This window comes from Amphibalanus amphitrite, unplaced genomic scaffold (assembly GCF_019059575.1).
Source record: "Amphibalanus amphitrite isolate SeventyFive unplaced genomic scaffold, NRLGWU_Aamphi_draft 000238F_arrow, whole genome shotgun sequence".
Taxonomy (NCBI): Eukaryota; Metazoa; Arthropoda; class Thecostraca; order Balanomorpha; family Balanidae; genus Amphibalanus; species Amphibalanus amphitrite.
This window is the reverse complement of record NW_024881733.1, coordinates 65,148-91,113: the sequence shown is the minus strand read 5'-3', so window position 1 is coordinate 91,113 and position 25,966 is coordinate 65,148. Positions and strand designations below refer to the sequence as shown.

Here is a 25,966-nt window from a genome sequence, read left to right as displayed (position 1 = left end):
TGCTTATGGTGTCGCCATTGCCCCACTCTCCCCTATTTCCCTCATCTTCCGCGCGATGCAACCCTCGCATGCGTGCGGCGTTTGCCAGTTTCTGACGTACAGAATTAACTGCTGGTTCAAAACTACACAACATCAAATATCTAACTGCATCAATAAATGAAAGATCATGCACAAATGTCATTATTAGAGCTAATCTAGTGATTATCGCTGTTTCTCACCATGGCAGTGTGTGTGTGTTTTCTTACCTTTATTGGGCAGAATGGCGTGAACAGCCGTGCTCGCCGTCCGAGACTGGGCATCTTCTCCAGCGAGCTGTCGGTAAAAGTCCAACAGGTACTTGGGTAGCCTGACATCTGACCTGACCTCTCCGGATGACCCGACCTCTCCAGCTGTCACCGGCCCGGACACCGCCCAGCATAAGGTCACCGCCGCCAACAGCGGCCAATTCCGCCAAACCCCCATCGTATTTCGGCACTGAATAAAGAGCCAGTTTCACATGTCCGATTTCATTCAGGAGACCACGTGATGGTCACTGTGGTAGCGCAATGTGGTCACGTGATGACAGATGTGTGATTGGCAGCGCACCACTGAAGCCCAATGAGGTGGTCTGGACGCGATAATAAGCTCAGAGGAGGAGCTACAAGAGCCCTCACCCTCTCAACTCCAAGACACGGACTGGATCGCGCCCTGCACCGCCGAGAGCGGCGCGCGGAACTGACGATACTAGCGACACGTGGTGGCCAGTCACGGAACTGCGGCTGACACAGATGGTAGCGCCGCGTAGTGGCAAATGCAGTAACTAAAGCTTTCATTGTCAGAGCTGTAGGTGACGCAGCCACCTTCATACAATCGTGATCATCCAATCATCGAATCATTTGGTCATCCATCATCGAATCATGTTTCATTCAATCGTCTTCACGTTACTGGAGGATTGGACGATCACGTGATCAAATGATGTAGTGGTCATGTGACTAGATGATTGGACGATCGACTAGATTGGATGTTCGGATAACATAACCACAAGTGATTAGAATTAGATGGTGATGTGACTGGATGATTAGAAGACGGGGCTGACTGGGTGGTCGCCTGATCACGTGATGACACAACCGCATAATTGGATGATTACGTGACTGTGTGACCTGGCGATCACGTGATTGGGCGGTGCCGTGATTGGACGACTGTTTTCGTCCGCGTTGCGACTGCGTCCTATTTTTAATTCCGCGGCGTTCATGGTACACCGTTTACATGTAAAACACACAGACCCCTCGCGCCATTAGAGTGATGTATTGAGACCGCGGCTCCGTTTAGTACATCAATCGGTGCCCGACACGGCGCCGGTCTCTGGATGGACCAATGGTCCCGGACCGGACCACCGCGCCGAACCCTGGTCTGACCCTCGGACCAAACATGGGACCAGACCAGACCATTGGACCAGCTGCCTTGTGGGACCAGCGGTCAGCTACCTGTTTCCGAGGTATGTATCGCCCGACAGACAGAGGGGTACAATTACCCCCCCCCCCCCCCCACTCACACCACCGAACAGCTGTTGAGAGCCTCACCCTACTCCAGTTCGGACTCTGCATTCCGAACACAGGTCAGCACTAAGGCTGAGTTAAGTACCCGAGCGCTAAGTACAGCTTGGGGCGGAAAGTTTAAAACAGACGGACGGTAATTGACTTATAACGAGTCTTGGTTCAGCGGATTTCAGCAGCTATGCGGTCGTTTACTATGTACGATCAGTCTGCGTTGGCTCGTTATACCGCACAACTAGCTCTCCTGATTAAGGCTCCAGTGAGATGTGATTTCGAGCACTGACAGACGCATCCAGCGGGGGAAGATACAGAGCGTGATATACCGGGAGAGCGAAAACACCACGAAACAGCTTAAGGAAACAGCTGAACGGCAGACGACGTAGCCCGAGACCCACGCACAATAATTTACCTACCACCTCCCCGCAGCCGAGTCGCCCAGATCAGATGTATGACGTCACAGTTCGGACCGGCCACCAATCAGCGTCAGTGACGTCACCACCCTACGACACGGGGAGTGACGTCACTGCAAGACACGGCTCTTACGTCACAGGTGGCGCGGGTGACGTCACAGCTGCGGGTGATGCCGACGCGCTGAGTGACGTCACTCAGCTCTATGTCGGCTGACGTCACAGGTGAGTATGACGTCATCGTCAGTAGGGCTCTGCCGGCGGTTAGCTGGCCTTGGCTGCCAGAAAGTGGACTTTGTTGACTGAAACAACGGGGAAGAACAGAGCACGGGTCAGGCCAGCAGGTCAGGTCAGGTCAGGTCAGACCGGGCACAACGGCGGCATATCAGGCCGGCCGAGCAGCTATCATTCAGTCACACGGACTATTCCATCGGCTGTCACCCGGATCATCGAATGATCAACGTCTCACGATCATGCATCCGATTACGGTAGTCACGGATCGGCGCGGCGCTCCCCACTCAGTGGCGGCACCTATAGCAGTGACTTGCAAGCTTTAGTTCTCTTGTTTACCACTGTGGCGCTAGTATCGCCCCAAGAACCCGGTCGGCTACTTCTAACACCTAGGCGGCGCTAGTGTCGGGGTTTCACTTTTCAGAGTTGATTTGGCGCTCAGCGGGGCTGGGCCTAGTGCTCCGCCGCCGAGAAATTAGATCTGTCTGACGTGGGCCGACCCGATTACACGCCGCACATGCCACAACAAGCAGCGGTACAGTTTAGTCCTGAGTCAGTCTGTCCCCGTGCACTGCCCGTCGGCTTTCCCCTCAGACTGTCTGTCCCCCGTATAGAGTCCCCTGTATCCGCGACCCCAAAATAACCCCCGCTATAACTAAATATCAGGAGGTTGGGGGTTACTACTACTATGGCAGTCGCCATAATCAATATACTAGTATTTCATCCCCCCCCCCACATACACACAAATAAACCTCTATAGCTGACCGTAATTGGCCCCGTACGAGGCTATATGGGTGCGATATAGCCTCGTTGCTGGTGCGCCCTTAAACAACAAATCATCATCATCATCATCATCATCATCTCCCCGTGACCGGGGCCGGTGTGCAGTGAAGGTAGAAGCCTTCGGTACCCCGTCCCCGTCCCAGTCAAGGTAGAAGGAGCCCCCGTCCCCTGCCCCTCCCCAATCACCAACTGGTCATGGTCCTGTCCAGACCTCTGTCCCTGCCCCTCGCTCCCTATCCCCCCCCCCTGACCACTGGCGCCGTCCAGTGCGGCGGGCGGGTGCAGGGACAGTACCAGCCCCCCCCCCCCCACTGACCACTGGAGCCGTCCAGCGCGGCGGGCGGGTGCAGGGACAGTACCACTCCCCCCTCCCCCCACTGACCGTTGGCGCCATCCAGCGCGGCGGGCGGGTGCAGTGAGGGCGCCGCGGCCAGCAGGGCCTCGGCCTCGGCCACAGTCAGCTTCATCTGCGCCGAGTCCACAGTCACTGCGTGGGTGTCCAGTCCGTGGGCGTCCGCCTTCCCGGAGACGAGCTCCCGCCAGTGGCCGGCCGTCTCAGAAATGACGCCGTGAGCAAAATCCCGGTCCTTAGCCGCGCCAGAGAACGCGAACTGCGGGAGGGAGGGGGGGTGTGTCAGAGAACGCGAACTGCGGGCGGGGTGTGTGTCAGAGAACTGAACTGGGGCGGGGTGTGTGTCAGAGAACTGAACTGGGGCGGGGTGTGTGTCAGAGAACTGAACTGGGGCGGGGTGTGTGTCAGAGAACTGAACTGGGGCGGGGTGTGTGTCAGAGAACTGAACTGGGGCGGGGTGTGTGTCAGAGAACTGAACTGGGGCGGGGTGTGTGTCAGAGAACTGAACTGCGGGCGGGGGGGGGGGTCAGAGAACTGAACTGGGGCGGGGTGTGTGTCAGAGAACTGAACTGAACTGGGACGGGGTGTGTGTCAGAGAACTGAACTGGGGCGGGGTGTGCGTCAGAGAACTGAACTGGGGCGGGGTGTGTGTCAGAGAACTGAACTGGGGCGGGGTGTGTGTCAGAGAACTGAACTGGGGCGGGGTGTGTGTCAGAGAACTGAACTGGGGCGGGGTGTGTGTCAGAGAACTGAACTGGGGCGGGGTGTGTGTCAGAGAACTGAACTGCGGGCGGGGGGGGGTGTCAGAGAACTGAACTGCGGGCGGGGGGTGTCAGAGAACTGAACTGGGGCGGGGTGTGTGTCAGAGAACTGAACTGAACTGGGACGGGGTGTGTGTCAGAGAACTGAACTGCGGGAGGGGGTGTGTGTCATAACTGAACTGGGGCAGGATGTGTGTCAGAGAACTGAACTGCGGCGGGGTGTGTGTCAGAGAACTGAACTGGGGCGGGGTGTGTGTCAGAGAACTGAACTGGGGCGGGGTGTATGTCAGAGAACTGAACTGGGGCGGGGTGTGTGTCAGAGAACTGAACTGGGGCGGGGTGTGTGTCAGAGAACTGAACTGGGGCGGGGTGTGTGTCAGAGAACTGAACTGGGACGGGGTGTGTCAGAGAAATGAACTGGGACGGGGTGTGTGTCAGAGAACTGAACTGGGGCGGGGTGTGTGTCAGAGAACTGAACTGGGGCGGGGTGTGTGTCAGAGAACTGAACTGGGGCGGGGTGTGTGTCAGAGAACTGAACTGGGGCGGGGTGTGTGTCAGAGAACTGAACTGGGGCGGGGTGTGTGTCAGAGAACTGAACTGGGACGGGGTGTGTGTCAGAGAACTGAACTGGGGCGGGGTGTGTGTCAGAGAACTGAACTGGGACGGGGTGTGTGTCAGAGAACTGAACTGGGGCGGGGTGTGTGTCAGAGAACTGAACTAAACTGGGGCGGGGGGGATTTATACACCGTGGACAATTAGCTGAGGAGGAGGAAGCATTTAAAGAAAAAAACGCGAGCTGGAGAGGTGACAATGTTATACACTGAGTACTAGCACTAACAGGGATTAGGGAAAAATAGTTTAAAAGGCGCTAAGACAATGTTATGCTGGGACCAGACGGTTGCAGCGCCACCTATCTTCTGCCTGCCCGCCACCTGGCGGCGACTTACGGAAGTTGTAATGTGCGGTCCGCTGCCGCCTTCAAGTCAAACACACGCAGACAGCTGAGCTGACGTAGGTTCTGAGCGGTTCGTCTCAGTACACCGTGCAGCAAATGACGACCGGAATGGACAGATATTACAATGGAGAGGGCAGCCGTTTGGCGCATCGAGAACGGCCTGCTGGTTCTCAGGATGGACTCGTACTCCGGGACAGTGTCTCCGGGATATACTGTCTCAGTGTCTGGCTGTGTCTCAGCCTGTACCCCCTCCGCGTCCTGACCTGCCTCAGTATGTCTCAGTCTCTGGCTGTGTCTCAGCCTGTATCCCTCCGCGCCCTGACCGTGGCTCAGTATGTCTCAGTGTCTCAGTGTCTCAGCCTGTATCCCCTCCGGGTCCTGACCGTGCCTCAGTATGTCTGAGTGTCTGGCTGTGTCTCAGCCTGTATCCCTCCGCGCCCTGACCGTGCCTCAGTATGTCTCAGTGTCTCACTGTGTCTCAGCCTGTATCCCCCCGCGCCCTGACCGTGCCTCACTGTCTCAGTGTCTGGCTGTGTCTCAGCCTGTATCCCTCCGCGTCCTGACCTGCCTCAGTATGTCTCAGTGTCTCAGCCTGTATCCCCCTCCGCGCCCTGACCGTGCCTCAGTATGTCTCAGTGTCTCACTGTGTCTCAGCCTGTATCCCCCCGCGCCCTGACCGTGCCTCACTGTCTCAGTGTCTCGCTGTGTCTCAGCTTGTGTCCCCCCCTCGCGTCCTGACCGTGCCTCAGTATGTCTCAGTGTGTCTCGCCCGTCGCTCCGGTGTATCCCCGCTCACCGCCTCACCTGGTTCTCCGGCTTTCCGTCGGGCACTTTATAAAGTCTGAACCACTCGACGGTGGCCTGCAGGTAGCCGGGAAGGTGCTTCTCCACGTCCGAGACGTCTGTACCGGGAGAACAGACAGGGGTCACGGGTCAGGACACATATTCAGACCGGATCTGGTCTGAACGGTCATACATACGTACATACATAGACAGTAGACACGTACAAATAGTCGCGGCATTACGGGGGATCGTGTCACATCAGGTAGGACCCTACTCATCTACTACGAGACATTTGGGCATGTGCACGTACAGGGGTCTACTATGTAGTCTACTATGTAGACCCACTGTATACCCCCGATGAACAACTGTGGTACACGTGTACGGTATATTGGCCCCCGTAGCGCTGACACTGAAACTCCGTACGTATATTGCAGCACACAGTCCCCTGGTTACCGTGGAGTTTGTCGGCCAGCGGGTCGTCCGTGTTGATGGCCAGCAGCTTCCAGTCGGTCTCGCCCTCGTCGATCATCGCCAGAACGCCGAGCACCTTCACCTGGATCACCTCGCCGCGGCGACAGACCTGTAACGTCACACAATGTTACACCTTCACCTGGATCACCTCGCCGCGGCGACACACCTGTAACGTCACATAATGTTACACCTTACACCTAAAGCCAGCGTTCCCCGCCCGGCCTGCGATGCACCCTCCCCGTTCTTGGCTGCCCAGCTCAGACAGTATCAGGTGGCGTCCCCTATAACAGACGGTGCCGCCCTCTATACCTTGCCGCCCAGCTCACAGGTGGCGTCCCCTATGACATACAGTGCTGCCCTCTATTATTCCGTGCTCTCCATACCTACGATCTTTTGCTTACGATCTTAGGTCGTACGATCTTTTGCGACATACGATCTTCATCTTACGATCATTTTCCTACGATCTTTTTCATACGATCAATTGCTTTACGATCTTTTGCTTACGATCTTTTGTCGTACGATCTTTTACAACATACGATCTTTATCTTACGATCATTTTCCTACGATCTTTTTCCATACGATCTTTTGTCTTACGATCTTTTGTCACGTAATCCCATACCTTGCCACCCAGCTCACAGGTAGCGTCCCCTATGAAATACAGTGCTGCCCTCTATATTCTCGTACTCCATACCTTGCCACCCAGCTCACAGGTAGCGACTAGTGATGTCAATTACGGAAAATCGTGATACCGATACCAAACAAAATACCAACAATATCCACGGAAAAAATACCGAAACCAAACCGACTTGGGAATGTGAGGAAAATACCAACTTTTTACCAAATCCTCAGCCTCTTTCACATTAGTGAGGAATCATAATACCAACAAAATACCAAATGCAGTCGCCTTGAAATACCAAATAACAAGTTGGTATCGGTTTGGTATCGGTATACCAAAAAGTTGGTATCCGATTGACATCTCTAGTAGCGTCCCCTATAACAGACAGTGCCGCCCTCTATATATCCGTGCTTCCCATACCTTGCCGCCCAGCTCACAGGTAGCGTCCCCTATAACAGACAGTGCCGCCCTCTATATTTCCGTGCTCCCCATACCTTGGTGCCGAGCTCGCAGACATCGATGGGGTCGTTATCTCCCTTACAGCCGGTGGATTCGTCCGTGGAGTGCGGGTTCTCCCAGGTCTGGAGACAAACAGCGGGCACATCGGGGGTCAGGTCATGGGGGGAGGAGGGGGTCAGGCCACGGGCGGGTTCTTCCAGGTCCAGAGACAAACACAACGGGCACATAGGGGGGGGGGGTCAGGTCACAGAATGAGGGAGGGAGCACACTGAATCATGCGGCAGCGCGGGCGGATTATCAAAATCGTAATCGCCACAATACCTTCGAAATTCACACTGCCCTACTGACCCGCGCGGCGGCAGGGCTCCGCAGTTCTCGATGTATCCGTGGTGGGGGAAGACGTTAGCGACATAGCGCAGCTTTCCCTTAATACTGACCGATACAGACCTGGGGCAGGGCTCCATAGTTCCAGATGTATCCGTGGTGGGGGAAGACGTTGGCGACATAGCGCAGCTTTCCCTTAATACTGACCGATACAGACCTGGGGCAGGGCTCCGTAGTTCCAGATGTATCCGTGGTGGGGGAAGACGTTGGCGACATAGCGCAGCTTTCCCTTAATACTGACCGATACAGACCTGGGGTAGGGCTCCGTAGTTCCAGATGTATCCGTGGTAGGGGAAGACGTTGGCGACATAGCGCAGCTTTCCCTTAATACTGACCGATACAGACCTGGGGCAGGGCTCCGTAGTTCCAGATGTATCCGTGGTGGGGGAAGACGTTAGCGACATAGCGCAGCTTTCCCTTAATACTGACCGATACAGACCTGGGGCAGGGCTCCGTAGTTCCAGATGTATCCGTGGTGGGGGAAGACGTTAGCGACATGGCGCAGCTTTCCCTTAACACTGACCGATACAGACCTGGGGCAGGGCTCCGTAGTTCCAGATGTATCCGTGGTGGGGGAAGACGTTAGCGACATAGCGCAGCTTTCCCCAATTACTGACCGATACAGACCTGGGGTAGAGCTCCGTAGTTCCAGATGTATCCGTGGTGGGGGAAGACGTTAGCGACATAGCGCAGCTTTCCCTTAATACTGACCGATACAGACCTGGGGCAGGGCTCCGCAGTTCCAGATGTATCCGTGGTGGGGGAAGACGTTAGCGACATACCGCAGCTTTCCCTTAATACTGACCGATACAGACCTGGGGCAGGGCTCCGTAGTTCCAGATGTATCCGTGGTGGGGGAAGACGTTAGCGACATACCGCAGCTTTCCCTTAATACTGACCGATACAGACCTGGGGCAGGGCTCCGTAGTTCCAGATGTATCCGTGGTGGGGGAAGACGTTAGCGACATAGCGCAGCTTTCCCTTAATACTGACCGATACCGACCTGGGGTAGGGCTCCGTAGTTCCAGATGTATCCGTGGTGGGGGAAGACGTTAGCGACATAGCGCAGCTTTCCCTTAATACTGACCGATACAGACCTGGGGCAGGGCTCCGTAGTTCCAGATGTATCCGTGGTGGGGGAAGACGTTAGCGACATAGCGCAGCTTTCCCTTAATACTGACCGATACAGACCTGGGGCAGGGCTCCGTAGTTCCAGATGTATCCGTGGTGGGGGAAGACGTTGGCGACATAGCGCAGCTTTCCCTTAATACTGACCGATACAGACCTGGGGCAGGGCTCCGTAGTTCCAGATGTATCCGTGGTGGGGGAAGACGTTAGCGACATAGCGCAGCTTTCCCTTAATACTGACCGATACAGACCTGGGGCAGGGCTCCGTAGTTCCAGATGTAGCCGTGGTGGGGGAAGACGTTAGCGACATAGCGCAGCTTTCCTTTCTTGGTGTCCTGTTTGATGGGGTTCAGCCGCTCACCGGTGGCGATCTGTGGACAACGACCAATCGGGTGAGACGTGCGGTGGGGATGGACCAATCAGAGGGGACGTGGGGTGGGCACGGACCAATCGGGTGAGACGTGCGGTGGGGATGGACCAATCAGATGGGATGTAGGGATGACAAGAACCTGGGTTCGAAACTCCCCCTGTCATTTGGTGCTGCAGCCAAACACACACTGTACATATACAAAATGTTAGGATTGCAGAGCGTTGACCAGTTTCCATTGTTTCCATACGTAACGATTGTTATGTTCCATGTATAAAATATATCGGGTAAATGCCGGTAGAAATACATCCATGACATTCACCAATGTTCCCATCAGCCCTGAGACACAGCCCTGGCCTGAAGTACCGTCCAATGCCCAATCCCATTCAAGGCTGCTCCGACACCTGTCCTCAAGGCCGGCTGCTAGTCTTCTCTCTCCCGTCTATAGAGACAAAATCCAACAACCGACACTGCGCGGCCGCCGTCCACCGGTCGTCAAAGACGATAGCGGCGATCGGGGTGCGCTAGCAAAGGCACAACCGGCACCCCAATGTCGTACTTTGGCTTGGGTGTCAGAGGGGAAATGGCTCTCCAAAAATGGGGATGAGAGTGGCGTATATTTCTGAACAAGTGTGGTGAAAATTAGAATGCATAACAACCAGCCACACAAATGCTTTTCTCAGTGAAATTGACGGTGGGAAAGTGCTCTTTAAATTGGAGGCGACAGCGAAAAATGGTTTTCATTTGGATATCGTTTCCTACCTAAACCAACCCATTTTGTGACACTGTACGCCGCGGTACGGAGACCGGGCGACCAGACTCGACAGGAAAGGTACACCGAAAACATGATTAGCCAAATGGGCTCACCACAAACACCGAAATACACATGGATAGGAACACGTAAACATAACGGAAAGAACAGACATGACTCAGGCGCTGTGTTTCAACATGCTCAGGTAAATAGCCAATGCTGGCGCTTACGAATGCCGCCTTAATTTCGGGGGCGGAAATTGGGCCTTACTCACCCCCCCCCCCTCCTCCTGCACCCGAGCAGCGCCCGTGGCGATGACGACACATACCCCCCCCCCCCCCTCCTTCACATAGGCTCAAGTGTCGGATACATGCTCTCTCACACAAGTGGCGACGACATCCGCCTCTGATAGGTGACACGCGCACCCCCCCCCCCCCCCTCTCGAGGAGTGTCTGCTCACGGTCCGGGGTAACCTTTGACCCTGGCAGTCGGGGTCATTGGGTCATGATACACCGGCCGGGTAAGACCTTAGCCACCATACATTGAGGGTCAGCGGGGCACCATGGGTCATTGGGAAGGGTCAGTGAGTGAGTGAGTGAGTGAGTGAGGTGAGTGAGGTGAGTGAGTGAGTTGAGATGGAGAGAGGCATAGACTTTCAGACATTTGTTGACACTGTCACGCAGGCTGTCATATGTAAAGGTAACTTCCGCCAGACCGATAGCTCCGACAGGAAAGTCCATCAGATAGGTCAAGTAAAGTCTCCCAGATAGACCACTAATGCCCTGCCGATTAGTGAAGTCAGTAAGCCATTAACGGATTAGCCGATAGGGCCAGTGAGCTGTCGAAAGGCGTGATACCGTATCAGGGGGGATTAGTGAGCGGGATCTACCAGGTGATACCGTATCATGGGATTAGTGAGCGGGCTCTATACAGGTGATACCGTATCATGGTATTAGTGAGCGCCTGTGATACCGTATCTGGGAACTCAGTAGTGGCTCAGGGGGTCGATGACACGACTAGCGCCCACCGTATCAGGTCAGGTCGGGAGGAACAGACTTCCGACCCGTCTCAAAACTGCGATGAGGAGGGCAGGATCACATTACGGGTCACATTACGGGTAGCAATGCAGGTCAGGATCGGGGTAACAATACGGGTCATATTGAAGGCCATCGAACTTTTGTCACATTTCAGACCGCATTGCCATGTGACACATATGTATCAAATATCAACATCTTCGATAGTACGGGGAATATTTTATGACCTGAATATAATTTTGAGCAAGATCGAACGTTTAACGATTTGGAGTAGAAACTAGCGAATGTTGTGATAACTGACATTATCGCACATCGTCCCAGCACAGTAGCCGCCAAAAACGAACTCAGAAGCCAACTCCACTCGCCAATGGTACAAAGCCACTGACTGAAGAACAGACTTGTCATTCTCCGCAGATTACGTCAAGTACCCCCGATTACTCTCCCATTACCTACACCAGAGTGCCCTTATCCGGTATATCTGTGCTAACCTCAAAAAGCGGCGTTAGGCGGCGGTCCAAGGTCGGGTTATCTTAGCTCCATCTCCAGTACTGATACCGTACCGGTGAGTGGTTCTATGACGTCATTGGATCAGATCAGCCACTGGGCGGCCGTTCAGCCGGCCGGAATGGTTAGGATTTGGTGAGGTTTGTCTGTCAGAAGCTGAAGGTGCGGCTGGGCAGCTGGGGTGTTGAGCCGGCCGGAATGGTTAGGATTTGGTGAGGGCTGTCTGTAAGAAGCTGGCGATACGGCCGGCGAGCCGGGGTGTGACCGGTGGAATGAGACGAGAGGCGCGGTCCGTCTCTGAACGGGTGACAGTACAGGCCCGGGCCATAACGGTAGCTGAGTTTTACCGGTCCGTCAGTACCCCCACAGGGGGGGGGGGGGCAGGGAACCGGCTGACCCTGACAGAGAAAAGCAGCGGCCCCGCGAGTCCCTCCTTTAGTTCCCCACACAGAAAACGGTCACACATCACGGCAGACTGAACCAAGCTCTGCTACACCCCGTTACACCGACAAGAAGTAACTGCAGACTGGCCAGGGCAGCCGTCCACAATCACATATATAAACCGTTTCCGGGCGACGCAGACCGCCCTCACTGCTCCAAACGATAGCCAGTTCCCTAGGCTGGATTTACACTGGTGCAGGGGCCAGGTGACACCCGAACCAGGCCCAGATCACGGAACTAGACTAAGTACGCTGGATTCACTTTACTATCAATAACCCAGCGCTGGATAATTCTAGACTTGCTGGCATTACCCGTCATAGGCGGCGGAACAGGTGGGGGGGGCACCGTGGCCCCCTTGATTTTGCCATTTTAACATTAGCCCTATGGGCGTTGCATGGAAAGAATGGGACGGCAAAAGTCGGCAGTGCCCCCCCCCCCTCTAATTGAAGGAGTTCCGTCACTACTGTTACCCGTAATGCTAGCATTCACAGTTAGTGGCAGTCACGGTGAGCCCATGTCCCATCCCCCCCCCCCCCCGGGGGCCGTACGTCCGAGTTTATTTGGATACCAATGCTTGGCCGGGGTGGTCAGGAGACGTCATCTCAGCGTCCAGACGGGCAGCGCTGTGGGGTTGCTGGTCGGCTAAACCGTGCCGCACGGAGGGGGGAGGGGGTCAGCGGCCCGCCAAACTGGACCGTGTGAACTGTACACAGACTTCACACAGTGTATACATAGACGGCATTGAATAGTACGCTGGATTCACCAGTTGCGCTTTGGAACCGTGTGTGTGTGTGTGTGTGTGTCGAAGGGTAGCCTGGTTCAAAAATAATTCAAGATGGTCGAAGGCGGAATGAAATGTGTCAAGTACCTTATTTTCTTCTTTAACTTCCTATTTGTGATCTCTGGCATCGCGCTGGTCACGCTGGGCGCCGTCATCAGGGGCTACTACGACAAGTACCTCGACTTCCTCGGCGATGGCGTCGTGGTCGCGCCCATTCCGCTGATCACCGTGGGCGTCGTCATCTTCTTTGTGGCGTTCCTGGGCTGCTGCGGCGCCATCCGGGAGAGCTACTGCATGACGATGACGTTTGCCGTGCTGCTGACACTCAGCTTCATCCTGGAGCTGGCGGCCGGCATCACGGCCTACCTGCTGCGGGACGACATCCGCACCACGCTCCACACAAACATGCCGGCGACTCTGCAGAACTACGGCCAGGACGACTACGACGGCGTTACCAGGACCTGGGACGCTGTGCAGATGGCGCTGGACTGCTGCGGTACCTCCAACTACACCAACTGGGCCGACACCGCGTACGGCTCCCACGGGGACCGCGTGCCCGACACGTGCTGCCGGATCTTCTCGGTCGGGTGCGGCGCCGGCGTGGCCGCCCTGCCGGAGTCTGACGCGGCGCGGACCATCCACACGGCCGGCTGCCTGTACAAGCTGCAGGAGGAGATGAAGGAGAACATGGCGGTCGACGGAGGTGCCGTCGGAGGTGCCGTCGGAGGTGCCGTCGGAGGTGCCGGCGGAGGTGTGGCCTTCCTGCAGATTCTGGGCGTCATCCTGGCCTGCTGTCTCAGCAAGAGCATCAAGAAGGAGAATGAGACCGTGTAGCTGGCGAAGCTGCCGTCTGAGGGCTTCGCGCCGCTCGCCGGCCGCTGCTGCCGTCTGCGGGAGCTGCTGCCGTCTGCGGGCGCTGCGCACCGCGCTGCTCGGGGGCCACCGTTAAACAGCACGTCTATCTTTGTAGCGTCTGTCTCTGCCGCCTGTCTTTGTCTGTCGGTCTGCCTGAATCTCCGCTGTACCATACTCTCCGCCGAGCGATCTGATGTCTGGATCGGTCTCCTCGCGCCTGACCTCGCCCCCTCGGATCTGTACGGACCGTGTTTAGAACGTGTTAGCGACACAGCCGTTCCTAGCGTAGAAGCCAGCCGCTCGCGGTCGCTCGCCCGCGCGTGCTCCGCCGTTGGGGACCGTTGTCTGTTGGAGCTGTTTCTGGATGTCGCGCGCGGACCGCGTTGGGCCGGGGGTGCTCCGTATCGCGCCCAGCGGGCGTCTGCTGTTGCTTTCACGCTGGGTCTTTTGACGCCTTTTTGGGGTGTGTTGTGTCGCGCGCGCAAACGGACCTGTTCTCTTGCCGTCATCCGCGGGTGTTTCGTATTAGAGATGTCAATCGGATACCGACTTTTTGGTATAGCGATACCAAACCGATACCAACTTGGTATTTGGTAATTCAAACCTCAAGTTTTTGGTATTTTGTTGGTATCATGAATCCTCACTAATGTATAAGAAGCTGTGAATTTGGTAGAAAGTTGGTATTTTCCTGGCATTCCCAAGTTGGTTTGGTTTCGGTATGTTCCCATGGTTTTGCCTTGACCTGAGGTCAAATTTTCAAGTTGACCTTTCAAGGTCAAGTTATAGTTCATTCGATGCGTCTTGACGAGAGGAACACGATGCCGGTAAAAGTAAGCTCGTACAAGGCTTGGGTCAAAAGTTATTGCAGAAAAACTGTTTCCGAAAAAAATCGGCTATTTTTGCAGTTTTTGCCCCCTGCAGGCAAAACCGTTGACGTTAGGTCAAATCTGAGAGAATTACTCAGAAAGGGCGTTAAAAGGGCTATCGAATGCACTTTTCCGCGGCGCTGTAGCTCTATTGGTTCCCGAGTTATGCGTTGGCTTCTTGGAAATTTTCGACATTCGACCTGGAAATCGGCGAAATTTTGCCTTCAATGACCTCTGGTGACCTGACCTTTGACCTGACCAAAAAATTGACCGAAGTGATTTCGTCATTATTTTTGACGCTCTTTCGAACGCCGCCTTCCGCGTATCGCTACGTGGCCCAGGAGCCGAGTTAGAAGGGGGGGGGTGTTCAAACACCCCCCCCCCCCCCAGCAGGGCGTGGAAATCCAGGACCCCCAGCCGGGCGCGGGTTAAATGAGATGCATGACATGATAGCTCGATTGCAGTCAATGACATGTAATATTCACCTCCGCTGCAGGCATTATAGCTGTTCGGTGATGTCGTTGCCACGGCCGAATCCACCGTTACCGATCCCCCACCCCACCCTCCCCTCGCCCGCCGACCGGCCCCGTTTTGGGATGGGCGCTGTCGCTGTGTGTGCAGTGCCATGCTCGGTGCGCCAATAAAACTATAACAAACTCGAAAAAAGTACGCTGGATTCACTTTGCTTTCAACAAACCAGCGCTGGATAATGCTAGACTTGCTGGCATTACCCGTCATAGCGGCGGAACAGGGGGAGGGGGCACCGTGCCCCCCCCCCCCTTGATTTTGCCATTTTAACATTAGCCCTATGGGCGTTGCATGGAAAGAATAGGACCAAAAGTCGGCAGTGTCAGCTAAACCGTGTCGCAGGGGGGGGGGGGGGGTCAGCGGCCCGCCAAACTGGACCGTATTTATACTGCACACAGACCTCACAGAGTGTATAGACGGCACTGGCCGCACAGAATGCATAGTGTGTGTATATAGACTGGCTGTAGTGTATATGCATTCGCGCAGACACGACTCAAATCGCATATAGCAGTGATGGATAACACTGTACCATAGGCGTCGATTTGCATACTTTTGTGGGTGCCCGGGCACCCACAATGCTAAGTTGGCCACCCCCTAAGGTGTTCTGGGCACTTACAACCAAAGTTGGTACTAGCATCACTGGGGCGGCATCACCTAGATCGCTACGAGAGATAGCCGTACAGTTTTTGATCCACACATATTGCCATGGCTTGTGAGTTGTGAGCCTGCCCGGACGCGGGGCGGCTGACGGGCGGAGTTACATCACCATGGCAACGAGCGTCGCTACCAAAACAAACAGCTGTCGCGGGATGGATCCGCCGTCAACATATCGTGGCCACCAGGCCATATAGTCCAGTCTGATATTAATGTGCCAGTTCCGGTCGGTCTATTAGGAGGCAGGAGCTTTCAAGATGTCTCACGGTACACACAAATGTTTAATGCACCCAGTGTATATGGCGTGTCACACGGCATTGAAAAGCCGTGAAGCACCCGAAACCGCGCGAGCGGTAGAAATATAATGTCAGCATTATTTTAGAAGAAATCGAAAACAATGTCGAACATCAGGCAAATACAAACTGACATTTTTCGCCACGAGTTTGGCGTTTCCTCGCCTACATTTTGGCACATCCCCTTCCATTTTGCATACTATGATCTCTATTTCGACATAAGCTCCCTTTCACTTTAGCATATTCTCCCCTTCACTTTGGCGTGTTCTCGCCTTCACTTTGGCGTATTCTCCCCTTCACTTAAGCATATTCTCCCCACCATTTTGACGCCCCCTCTATCTTTGGCATGTTCTCCCCACTATTTTGACGTATTCTCCCCTCTATCTTTGGCATATTCTCCCCACTATGTTGGCATATTCTCACCTCCATCTTGGCGTTTGTCCATCTGGGCACCTCCACCACCATATTGAAGATCTTTTTCTCTTCGTCGGCGTACAGTGGGATATCGTGGAACGGTGAGATCGGGCCGGCGGCGTTACCTGTGGCACCGCGGTCAGATATACGGTGAGACGTCTTACCGCTTGGGATACCAGACACACACGAGGGAAATACTGGGAAATGTTATCGAGGGTTTGGGGAAAAACAGCTGACGCGGTATCGTACCCGTGGGGTATATAACGGTCATGAGTCATGACTCATGTTACCGACATTAAAAAGGCCAGTCCCTACAAGCTTTACGATTTATGCCATTAAAATCGACGAAACATTCTCAACAAGAAAGTCTGGACAATTCCTGGCTGCCACGATTTTAGCCAGGCATCGTCAATGGTGTGCGGTAGACAACATTGAACAATCTCGAGTCCAAGAACCCACACGGAGCAGTACCGACAAAAAGCCAGACGGATCACCACCAGCCGTCCCTGCCCAATCTTACCAATGCCGTAAATAGGATTTGGCAGCACTGGCCGGAGTTAACGGCACTGATATATAAAATATCCTTTTTATTTACACCCAGCTAATCTTGTCCACTGCTTTTGATAGCGTGCATGATTATGAATGTTGCCTGAACGAATGAATAAGTGAATGTGGAATAGTTCTGAATGTTACCAAATGCCGTGAGTGCGCAATGCGCATTCACGGCATTTGGTAAGATTGGGCCGGTTCCGCGTTTAAGCGTGGAGGCGGCCGGTTCCGGCCACCCGAGCCGAGCCCCATAGGAGCCGGTCACATCACAGCGAACTCCAGGCTATTATCCGTTACACGATAGGGCATTGATTATTGATATATCGAGCCGGGATCATATTACGCTGGGGGGAGTCGCCTCGCAACTATTAAGCGTGTATTCGGCGTCTGGAGAATCAAAGATAATTTTCCTAGATCACCGGGACCAATCGGCGTAATGGGATTTGGGCTGACACCTTGCACAATGGACAATGGACATGAATCAGAAGCGAAACAGTAGCAATGTAAAAACATGACTAATTGCATCGTTGGTCCCTGAAATACCAAATATTTACCGGTGATCCCGGAAAATTAGCCCTCATTTTCCAGATGCCGAACACACACTAAGGCAGCGGGTTGAGACGAGGCTGTACGGTACTGGGACATAGCACCATGGGTGTTCGTGACATACGGTCCTATGGGTACGATGCACGAATGGTCACCCTGTATGGATACGGCGGTTGTCACCTACTTTGGGTAGGGTACTTTGTGAATCAGTGGTCATGCCACATGGATAGGTACCAAAGGCGAACGACGGTGTAATACGGTAAAATCGGAAACTTCTGCTCCGATATCGTAATCTAGTCCGATAACGTAACGTGTCTGCAATAAAAAACTTGACCGTTGTTATTACGTCCGGACAGAAGTGGCCCGACGATTACCTGAGGAGCCATGACTTTGCCACGAACACGATGACTCGTCATCAGGTGATCCAAGGGCAGGCCGAGACCCTGAGGGCCGATATGATATTTATCCACTACTGCACCCACTTAGACTCGGAATTGGACAGTGGTGACCGACCCGTGGGCCGTGACAACAGGACACTGGCACTAACACGGGCTCGGAGCCGCAACGTTGTTATTGGAAACGGACCCCGAAGCTGGGGCATGTCGAAACCGGAGCTGGGACAAACTGAAACAGCCGGGGCCGGGACTTCGGAGCGGAACTCCCAGCCGAACGGTCAAACTCCAACCGATTCATCACACTATCACACACGAAGGTAGCCAAAATCACGACTCACCAACTCGGCAACAATTCTGAGCAGGTGACTAAATGCTGAACATGCCATTACACCGGTAAAAATTGTATGCACCATAAAAACAATAGGTAGCTGTACGCGGTTGCAATGGCGTCGCTAGCTCACGAATGTTGGGGGCTCATCAGACTTTGCAGTGATTGTTACGAATGAATTTGAATTATATCATGCATAAATACGACGAAACAATTAGCTGAAAAATGAAAGATTATTTTCTTGATATTTATATTGTGTTGAAGAGCATAGGTCAAGGTTCGTCCGCAAACGCCGGTAGCCGGTGACCGCCCGTGAAAGCCGTCCACTTTACTCACGATAATAGATGCGGTAGTCGTCCGTGTTGGGCGTGCCCCGCTCTTCCAGAGTTACACCAGCCATCGCAGAAAATTTCCGAAACGCTCTCGCCACCAGTGGTTCAGCCCCCAGCACACCAGAGCTGCCCAACACCGGAGTTCCCACGCCGGCTACCGAGCTAAAAGACCGCAGGAGCGATCGCAGCATGGCTCTTCATCCAGGTGGCGACCTTGATACTGGCCAATGCCAGTGAGTACTGAAAAAGCAGTACTTGTTTGCATAATGATAAGGAAAATTCATTGTTTTTCGTTAGATTTTGCTGTTTATTTCAAACTACATTCATCTTAGATAAATTTAAGGAATTTTGTAACAGATAGCGCGCTTTTTGCGATCAATTTGCCATTCAAAAACTAGATTAACAAGTACTAAGCATGAAAAGGTGACCTCCATCTCTAGATAGTAAAATTTGGAGACAGCAACGACGCAGATGCTTCAAAAGATAAACTAAAAACAGATGTACTGCCTGTTCAGCGTATCTCACTGTTCTGCACTCAGAATGCTCGACCAATGAAAATCAGGCATGAGCAATAAGAGAAGTTGAGATGACGTCATACGCTTGGAATCCACACTCGTCATTGGCGAACCGAAAAATATTACATCATCATTGATGACCCATGTTTCGCTAGCAGAAAATAAAGATTGGTTAAATAGCTATGTGCCTCCACGTGAGCTTCGGCCTCATGATTTGCAAATATCAAAGGGTGTTATCAAATAAATGGTCACGCGCCCTAATTCAACAAGAAAATATTCTGTTGGGATGCAACATCGATAGCTGCTGGTGTATTTTGTTAAGCTTTTACATTTAGTTTCGATTGTAATATTCCCTGATCATGGGCAAAAAAGGAAGGGGAAAGAAGGTAAGAAAGCATGAGAAGGAAATTATAAAAATCTAGGAACACTTAAGTTTCCGAGTCCTGATCTCACTAGAAATAGCTACATTCTTGTAAACCATGAATGTATGTCAAGTTATTTCACATATAGGTTATCACTGCGGCGTAACCTCCGTCATTTCAGGGAAAGACGAGGAGGAACAATGAGGCATCCAAAACCCTGGAGCCAGAGGAGCTGAAGCGCGCTGCCCACTCGTTTGTCGTCTCCCGAGGGCGGACCGGGAAATATGTGAGCCAGCTGGTGATGAACTTCAGGAAGGTCATGGAGCCGTTCACAGCGTCACAGCTCAAGGTGGGCCGTGCCACTGCGATAAATACCAGGTGGCATCATGAGAAATTAGGTGTGTCGAGGCAGGCCGACGTCATGGTTCGAACATTTGCGGCAGTGGATTGAGCATTCATGAGATAATATTAGGCTTATAGATATTAAATTTTCATTAAAGTGTTCCTAAATCTTACAAAAAAGTCAAAAAGTAGTACATTTATTTTATATTTAAGTGACTTATCCAGGAAAGGTCCACTATTCACTCCACCTCACCTAAACCCAACACGGTACAGGTTTGCTATTGATTACAGCCTGGGTGGTGCCACCAGTGGATGGCCAGAGTCCTTCAGTGACGCACAGTTTGTTTGTTTGCAATAGTATTTATGAACTTTTGGTATTCAATTAATAGTGAATCAGTATTGTTGTTAATAATTGTTTGCGACACCAGTTTGGTTTATTTAAATGATAGTTTTATCATCTTCTGTGTGAAATGGTATACAGGTATTCAGGTTCAGCATTCTCCATTCTCGAGCTACCTCATGGTGATAACGGACAACTTTGCGTGCTATGACGCAGGCCAAAGGCACAACGGTCCGCGACCTGGCGTCGGTGGCCGGCCCGCTGGGGGTGACCCACCTCTGCCTCTTCACGCGCAGCCAGATCGCTACCTACATGAAGCTGGCCAAGTTTCCTCGCGGACCCACCATAACGTTCCGGTGAGACGGCTGCTCGTGTGAACCACCTGCCCCTGACCCTCTGCCTGTGAGTTGGAGTGAGTTTTGTGAGCTGTTTTCTTGTCATTGTTTTGCAGTTTTATGATGTTTTCTAAAGTACCTACTGATCTTTGTTGAGTACCATCGGTTTCTGCTCAGAGTCGCCGAAAGTGAGTTTGTTTCCTGGCATTCGTTTTTCCGTAAGGTATTACCAAAAGGTACCTCGTTTTCCATATTAATCACTGGGGGTCTCGCTAATGGTGCAGTCTCCCCAATGATGCAGATTGGTCGGAGTGGTTATGGGTAATAAACGCTTATGAGCCACCTGACTTATTGTAGAATTTTACCTTACTTGAACAGCGAGCTGCGGCTCATTGGATATTTCTAAGTTCGACGGTGAGAGTTTCGAGCTTGGTGACAATGAGACAATGTGACTGTTGTGATTTCGTGGTCGCGTTCCTTTCTACCTTCACCCGTGCGTATGCTGATGTGGCTGATGTAATCTACCATTCTTCCCCCAATAAAACTTTCCTTCATTTGACCGCCCTTTTCCTGAATCCTTCGCTTTTAGTTCATGATGTAGCGCTACCATTTCTTCACCGAGCCGACTTCGTTTTGTTTTGATCCGCCCACGGCAGAGTTCTTTCGTCGCCGATACCGTGCGCATTTGCGACCGAGCCTACCGAGTTTTGTCATCGCTAAGCCACCGCAAGTATATAACTACCCGAACAAATATTATTTGCCTTCCCACCTTACAGAGACGATGTTGCATAGCCGTCAGTGTCGTTAGTCCCAGTGTGTTGGCATCGTCTCCAACTGCCCCTGCCGTCAGGGTGCTCGACTACACGCTGTCCCGGGACGTCCTCCATTCGCTGAAGCGGATGGTCACATACAGCAAGCAGTTCCTCCACGGCCCGCTGCTGATCCTCAACAACTTCAGCGGCGCCGAGCAGCACCTCCAGCTGACGGCCACCATGCTGCAGAACATGTTCCCCGTGCTGAACGTCCACAAGGTGACCGCGGCCACACGTACTGCGTACTGGTATACAGCATGCGTGGTGTTCGACGGGCTCACTATATGCACAAGGTGTATAGTATAGGTATATATGACCTGCTGTTATTACGCCTAAAACATGCAGTTATAGCATTAAGAGAGCAAATTTTATCAACTGTCACATTTAGTAGGCCAAACATATGATTTTCCTGTTGAGAATCAAGCTGGACTGATTTTATTCTCCGGGAGCAGGATCAAAATTCACAATTCCAACGTTACCCCCCCCCCCCCCTCCTTTCCCCAGCTGAAACTGAACACGCTCCGGCGGGCGGTGCTGTTCAGCTACAACGCCTCGGACGGCACCATCGACTTCCGCCACTACACGGTAAAGGTGGTGCCGGTCGGCATCTCCAGGGGAGTGAAGAAGCTGGTCACCCGGCCCGCGGTACCCAACATGGGACGGCTTCAGGACATGGCCGACTTTGTGGTGAAGTGAGTCGGGCTGCCGTGGAAGGGAGGTGGTCGGGGTCGGGAAGTGAGACATGGGCTACTCTGTGTCATACATAGACTATAATATAGTAGCCCGTGAGTCAGCGTAAGGCAATGTGTAGCAGAGAGTTAGGTCTAGTAGCCCGTTTAGTCAGTATAAAGCAGTGTCGTGTAGCAGAGGGTTAGATCTATTTGAGTGTATATTTCGTTTGGGGTGTTTCACTACAAGGGATTTTTCAGGTCATATTGCGTTATTTTGTAAGTCCAAGAGACGTCCGAGTTTGGAACCGTGCCATGGGGTGGGATAGCTGAGGCCGAGTGTGAGATAAAGCACAGGTTACAGTAGGTGCGCTATATCGCTCAATATCAATTATACGTGTGGAGGTGTGCATAAAAAGCGGCGAAGACGCATTAACGTGGCTACATGAGCTTGAATGTGAATACGATCGAAATATCTGAGCTGACCTGACCTGATCCCACTGACCCAGGACATGCTACCTGACCTGACCTCTATCTCAGGGCGGGATTTATGGCCTGACCCGACTCGACCGGACCCTCTGTGACCAAGGGCCTGTTACATGTCACTATATTATCAGACCTACCTGACCCTACTTGACCTCCCTGACCTGACCCCGTGTGACCCAGGGCTGGCTATATGTAACTATATTGACCTGACCTGACCCTGTGACCCAGGGCGGGCTACATGTCGGAGTCTGAAGGGGAGGATGACCCCAGCTCTCACGTGGAGCTGGCGCAGCCGGTCCGGTCCAGGGGTAACATGGTGAACGCCCGGTCTGCCATCCGACTCATAGAGCTCGGTCCCAGACTGACCCTGCAGGTAAGAGGGGAAGTAGGTAACAGGTAGTAGGAAACAGAAGCGGGAGAGCTTAATGTGTCAATTAGACTTTATTGTGTGCACGGTGTTCACTTTTGAACGTCACTATTTTTCGTTGATATTGTCTAGTATTTCTCAAGTTATTTTTTGTTTATCTTTCGTTGTTGTTAATCGCCTGTTTCCGCAGTGCGGTAATCAGAATAGGTCAAAGGTATGTAAAACAAACATAGCCACTAATCAGGCTCTGTCCTGCCCAGGACGTTAGTTGTCGTTGTTCGTGTCATCTGCCATGTTCCCTTTGTTACACATGTGATTAAGGCCCAGTCCGGTCTGGTTAAAGACTAGGTGCTGTTCCACAGGGTTTACTGGTGAAGTGCTATAACCGTCCCATGTCGTCCCCCAGGTGATAAAGGCCCAGTCCGGTCTGGTCGGAGGAGAGGTGCTGTTCCATCAGCTGATCACCAAGACAGAGGAGGAGATAGAGGCCACCCGACTGAGGAGAGAGCAGAGAGAGTGAGTGGTCCGGGAGAGAGCAGGGGTGTCCGCGGAACGGCGGTATATCTGACCTCTAGCCGGCAGCGTGTCTGACCTAATGGTTTTAGCAGAGCCGCTGAGCCTCTCGTGTTAGAACCTCTCATATTATATTACCTCTCGTATCGTAACCTCTCGTGTCATAACTTCTTGCGTCGTAACCTCTTATTATAGATTCTAAGTTGTATTACCTCTCGTTTGATAAATTCTCGTCTCGTAACCTCTCGTGTCATAACCTCTTGCATAGTCTCGTATTATAAGTTATAACCTGTCGTTTATTGAACCTCTGACCGGCTGTATTTAATGTGCCCTGCCGAGTTTGACCTCTGACCTGACCTCTGACCCGCCCTTTGACCTCTGACCTCCGACCTCTGACCTGTGCCCTCTGACCCACCCTCTGACCTCTGACCTGTGGCCCGCCCTGTGCCCCTACAGACAGCTGAAGGCCCGCCGGCGCGCCGAGCAGCAGAGCAACGTGGAGCGTAAACAGGCGCTCAAAGAGGAACTGAAACAGAGGGCCATGGATGGTGGGTGGCTGCACCACTGGCGGGGCGCCGAGACACACTGGGACATAGTGAGACTTACTGAGACACTGGAACACACTGAGGGACACTGAGGGACATTGGGACATACTGAGGCATGTTGGAGAGCACTCAGGGGGACACCGAAACATGCCGAGACATATTATTGAAACGCACTGAGGAATAGGGAGACACACTGAGGAACACTGAGACATACTGAGATGACACACTGACTCGGTGTGTGTCAGACACACTGACTCGGTGTGTCTCAGACACACTCAGACCCTCGGTGCATGTCAGACACACTGAGACCCTCGGTTTAACTTTGTGTCGGTCGACAGTGTGCCATAACTCCTGATCGTCAGTCTGTCTGTGCGCTTGGTATTGATGACGATTGTTCAGACATGTTTGCTTTGTTGTAACTTTGTAACGCATATCATGCCGTGAATGTTAGCTACAGAAAAGTAGACCTTTGGTCGCCTCAGAATGTTAACAGCCCGATATTGTTTTCATGTGCGCAAAATCGGATAGATTTTTACGCACATCTTACCTTTGGCACGTTTCAGGATAGGTGTTTTCAATGGGCTCGTTATCCCAGCCGCCTTGTTTGTGATTCTTCTCCAGTAGTTCTGTCGCTGTCGTTTCAGGCATGAAGAGGGCGATGGCAGCGGCCGCCGCCACCAACAGCGGCTCCTCCGACTCTGAGGGAGAACCTGAGGAAGACGCTGCTGCCTCTGACGCTGAGGAAGGCCAGGAAGACGGTCCCGCCGCCGAGACTTCCAAACCCTCCGCTGGGGGAGACAGTGAAGGAAGTGTGACAGAGGAAGGGGAAGAAGATGGAGAAGAAGATGATGATGATGACGCCGAGTGGTATAGGAAGGAGGTGGGACAGGAGCCTGACGAAGGTGAGACGGGCGACGGGTAGGTGGCAGAGGTAGCTGAACATTGTGGGGACGCCAGCCAGGGGGTGAGCCCGCCTGTAATAGAATGTCGGTGGGAGGGGCAGACCAATGTCTCTAGTAGAGGGTTCGTTCTAACAGGACATCCAACCAGGGGGTCCAATCGATCCAGTGCAAAGGTCAGACGAATTGTGTCACTGATGGATGAGTCGTGAATGAACCGATGAGACCCCAGAGGGGGAGTGCGGACGCTGGGCTTTACGATTGCCTGTGCCATGGTCAGAGTGTCTGTATCTTCTCGCCGAGCTATGATCTGACCCTCTGACCGGAGTAAGATCGGACCGTCTGACCAGTGTGAGACCTGTCGGGTGTAGGTACAGGTCTCGCCGGTTTTAGCGGTAGGTTTTGTACCTAGAAAAATAAGTGTACTTCAAGCTATATCTTCGTCGTCTTATGCTTTTAAGTGTTGAAGATGCGATCGACTTGTTGGGTAACAAGCCGGCCATGATCGTGTAAAATGGCTTCATCGTAGATCGATTAGTTTCTGAGATATAACCGGAAATGTAAAAGTGCAAAACCTACCGCTTAATCTCGCGAGACCTGTACATGACTCGCCGTCCGGTGTGGGTTGACGAGAGCCGTTGGCGAGAATGACCCCTGTCCGGTATTCCCACAAGACGTGACACCCGCGCTAACACCGCCCCCGCTCTGTCCCCCAGAGTTCCGCTCTCTGGCCTCCGGCTCCGGGGGCGCGTCCCGCTCCGTCGCCAAACGCTACACCAAGAAACGCCCCGGACCCGGCGAGCCACCACGGGGAGCCAAACGAGGCCGGAGGGAGGAGGATAAAACTAGCGCCGCGGAGCGCTGGAAACCGCGGAACAAACGGGGGAGGCCCATATCGGGGACGAAGGTCCGACGGAAGCAGACAGCCGGCGCGGGAAGGCGGTGATTGGCTGGGAGGGTTGGAACGGGGGCGATGATTGGTTGAGGTGGGTGCGAGGCGGTTTGTGATTGGTGGGTCACACGCAGATGTGCTGCTGGTGACTCGTATGTGCGTTGTGTGTATGCGCGTGACATGGTATGGGAGTAGTGCCCGGACCGACGCCTGGCGATGAACTGCTGTTGCCGACTGGTTGCCGACTGGTTGCCGACTCATAATGTCGTTAATAGCCGACTCTGAGAGCGGATTCTGTTAGTGTTTGCTGGTGCGCGGACAGCTGTGCGCTCTGGATATTCACGTCACCGTTTACAGCACAAAGTAGAGAAACCAGGAGCCACTGCCAGT

At 53.2% G+C, this 25,966-nt stretch overlaps 3 protein-coding genes across 4 annotated transcripts; 2 read left to right on the top strand and 1 right to left on the bottom strand.

The window, feature by feature from the left end:
* Nucleotides 1–1,265: 1,265 nt before the first annotated feature.
* Nucleotides 1,266–18,956, bottom strand: LOC122386037 (inorganic pyrophosphatase-like). Of its 2 annotated transcripts, XM_043374819.1 has the most exons (9): nt 18,505–18,915; nt 16,360–16,475; nt 9,189–9,233; nt 8,362–8,436; nt 7,386–7,472; nt 6,258–6,384; nt 5,826–5,923; nt 3,336–3,564; nt 1,266–2,241 (listed from the first exon to the last, which is right to left on the bottom strand). In XM_043374819.1, exons 1-9 carry the CDS (start codon nt 18,689–18,691, stop codon nt 2,204–2,206), a joined length of 1,002 nt encoding a protein of 333 aa, XP_043230754.1. In that variant the 5' UTR covers nt 18,692–18,915; the 3' UTR covers nt 1,266–2,203. The 2 variants fall into 2 exon arrangements, with proteins under 2 accessions (XP_043230754.1, XP_043230755.1); XM_043374820.1 differs by lacking the exon at nt 8,362–8,436 and having other exon boundaries at nt 9,114–9,233; nt 18,505–18,956.
* LOC122386038 (CD63 antigen-like) lies at nt 12,720–13,587 on the top strand. Its single transcript, XM_043374821.1, has one exon. It carries the CDS (start codon nt 12,795–12,797, stop codon nt 13,572–13,574), a length of 780 nt encoding a protein of 259 aa, XP_043230756.1. The 5' UTR covers nt 12,720–12,794; the 3' UTR covers nt 13,575–13,587.
* Nucleotides 18,751–25,868, top strand: LOC122386036 (suppressor of SWI4 1 homolog). Its single transcript, XM_043374818.1, has 10 exons — nt 18,751–19,401; nt 19,559–19,726; nt 20,276–20,415; nt 21,245–21,425; nt 21,711–21,898; nt 22,589–22,733; nt 23,134–23,243; nt 23,697–23,788; nt 24,430–24,687; nt 25,401–25,868. The coding sequence occupies exons 1-10, from the start codon at nt 19,375–19,377 to the stop codon at nt 25,628–25,630; spliced, it is 1,539 nt and encodes a 512-aa protein (XP_043230753.1). The 5' UTR covers nt 18,751–19,374; the 3' UTR covers nt 25,631–25,868.
* The last annotated feature ends 98 nt before the right edge of the window (nt 25,869–25,966 follow it).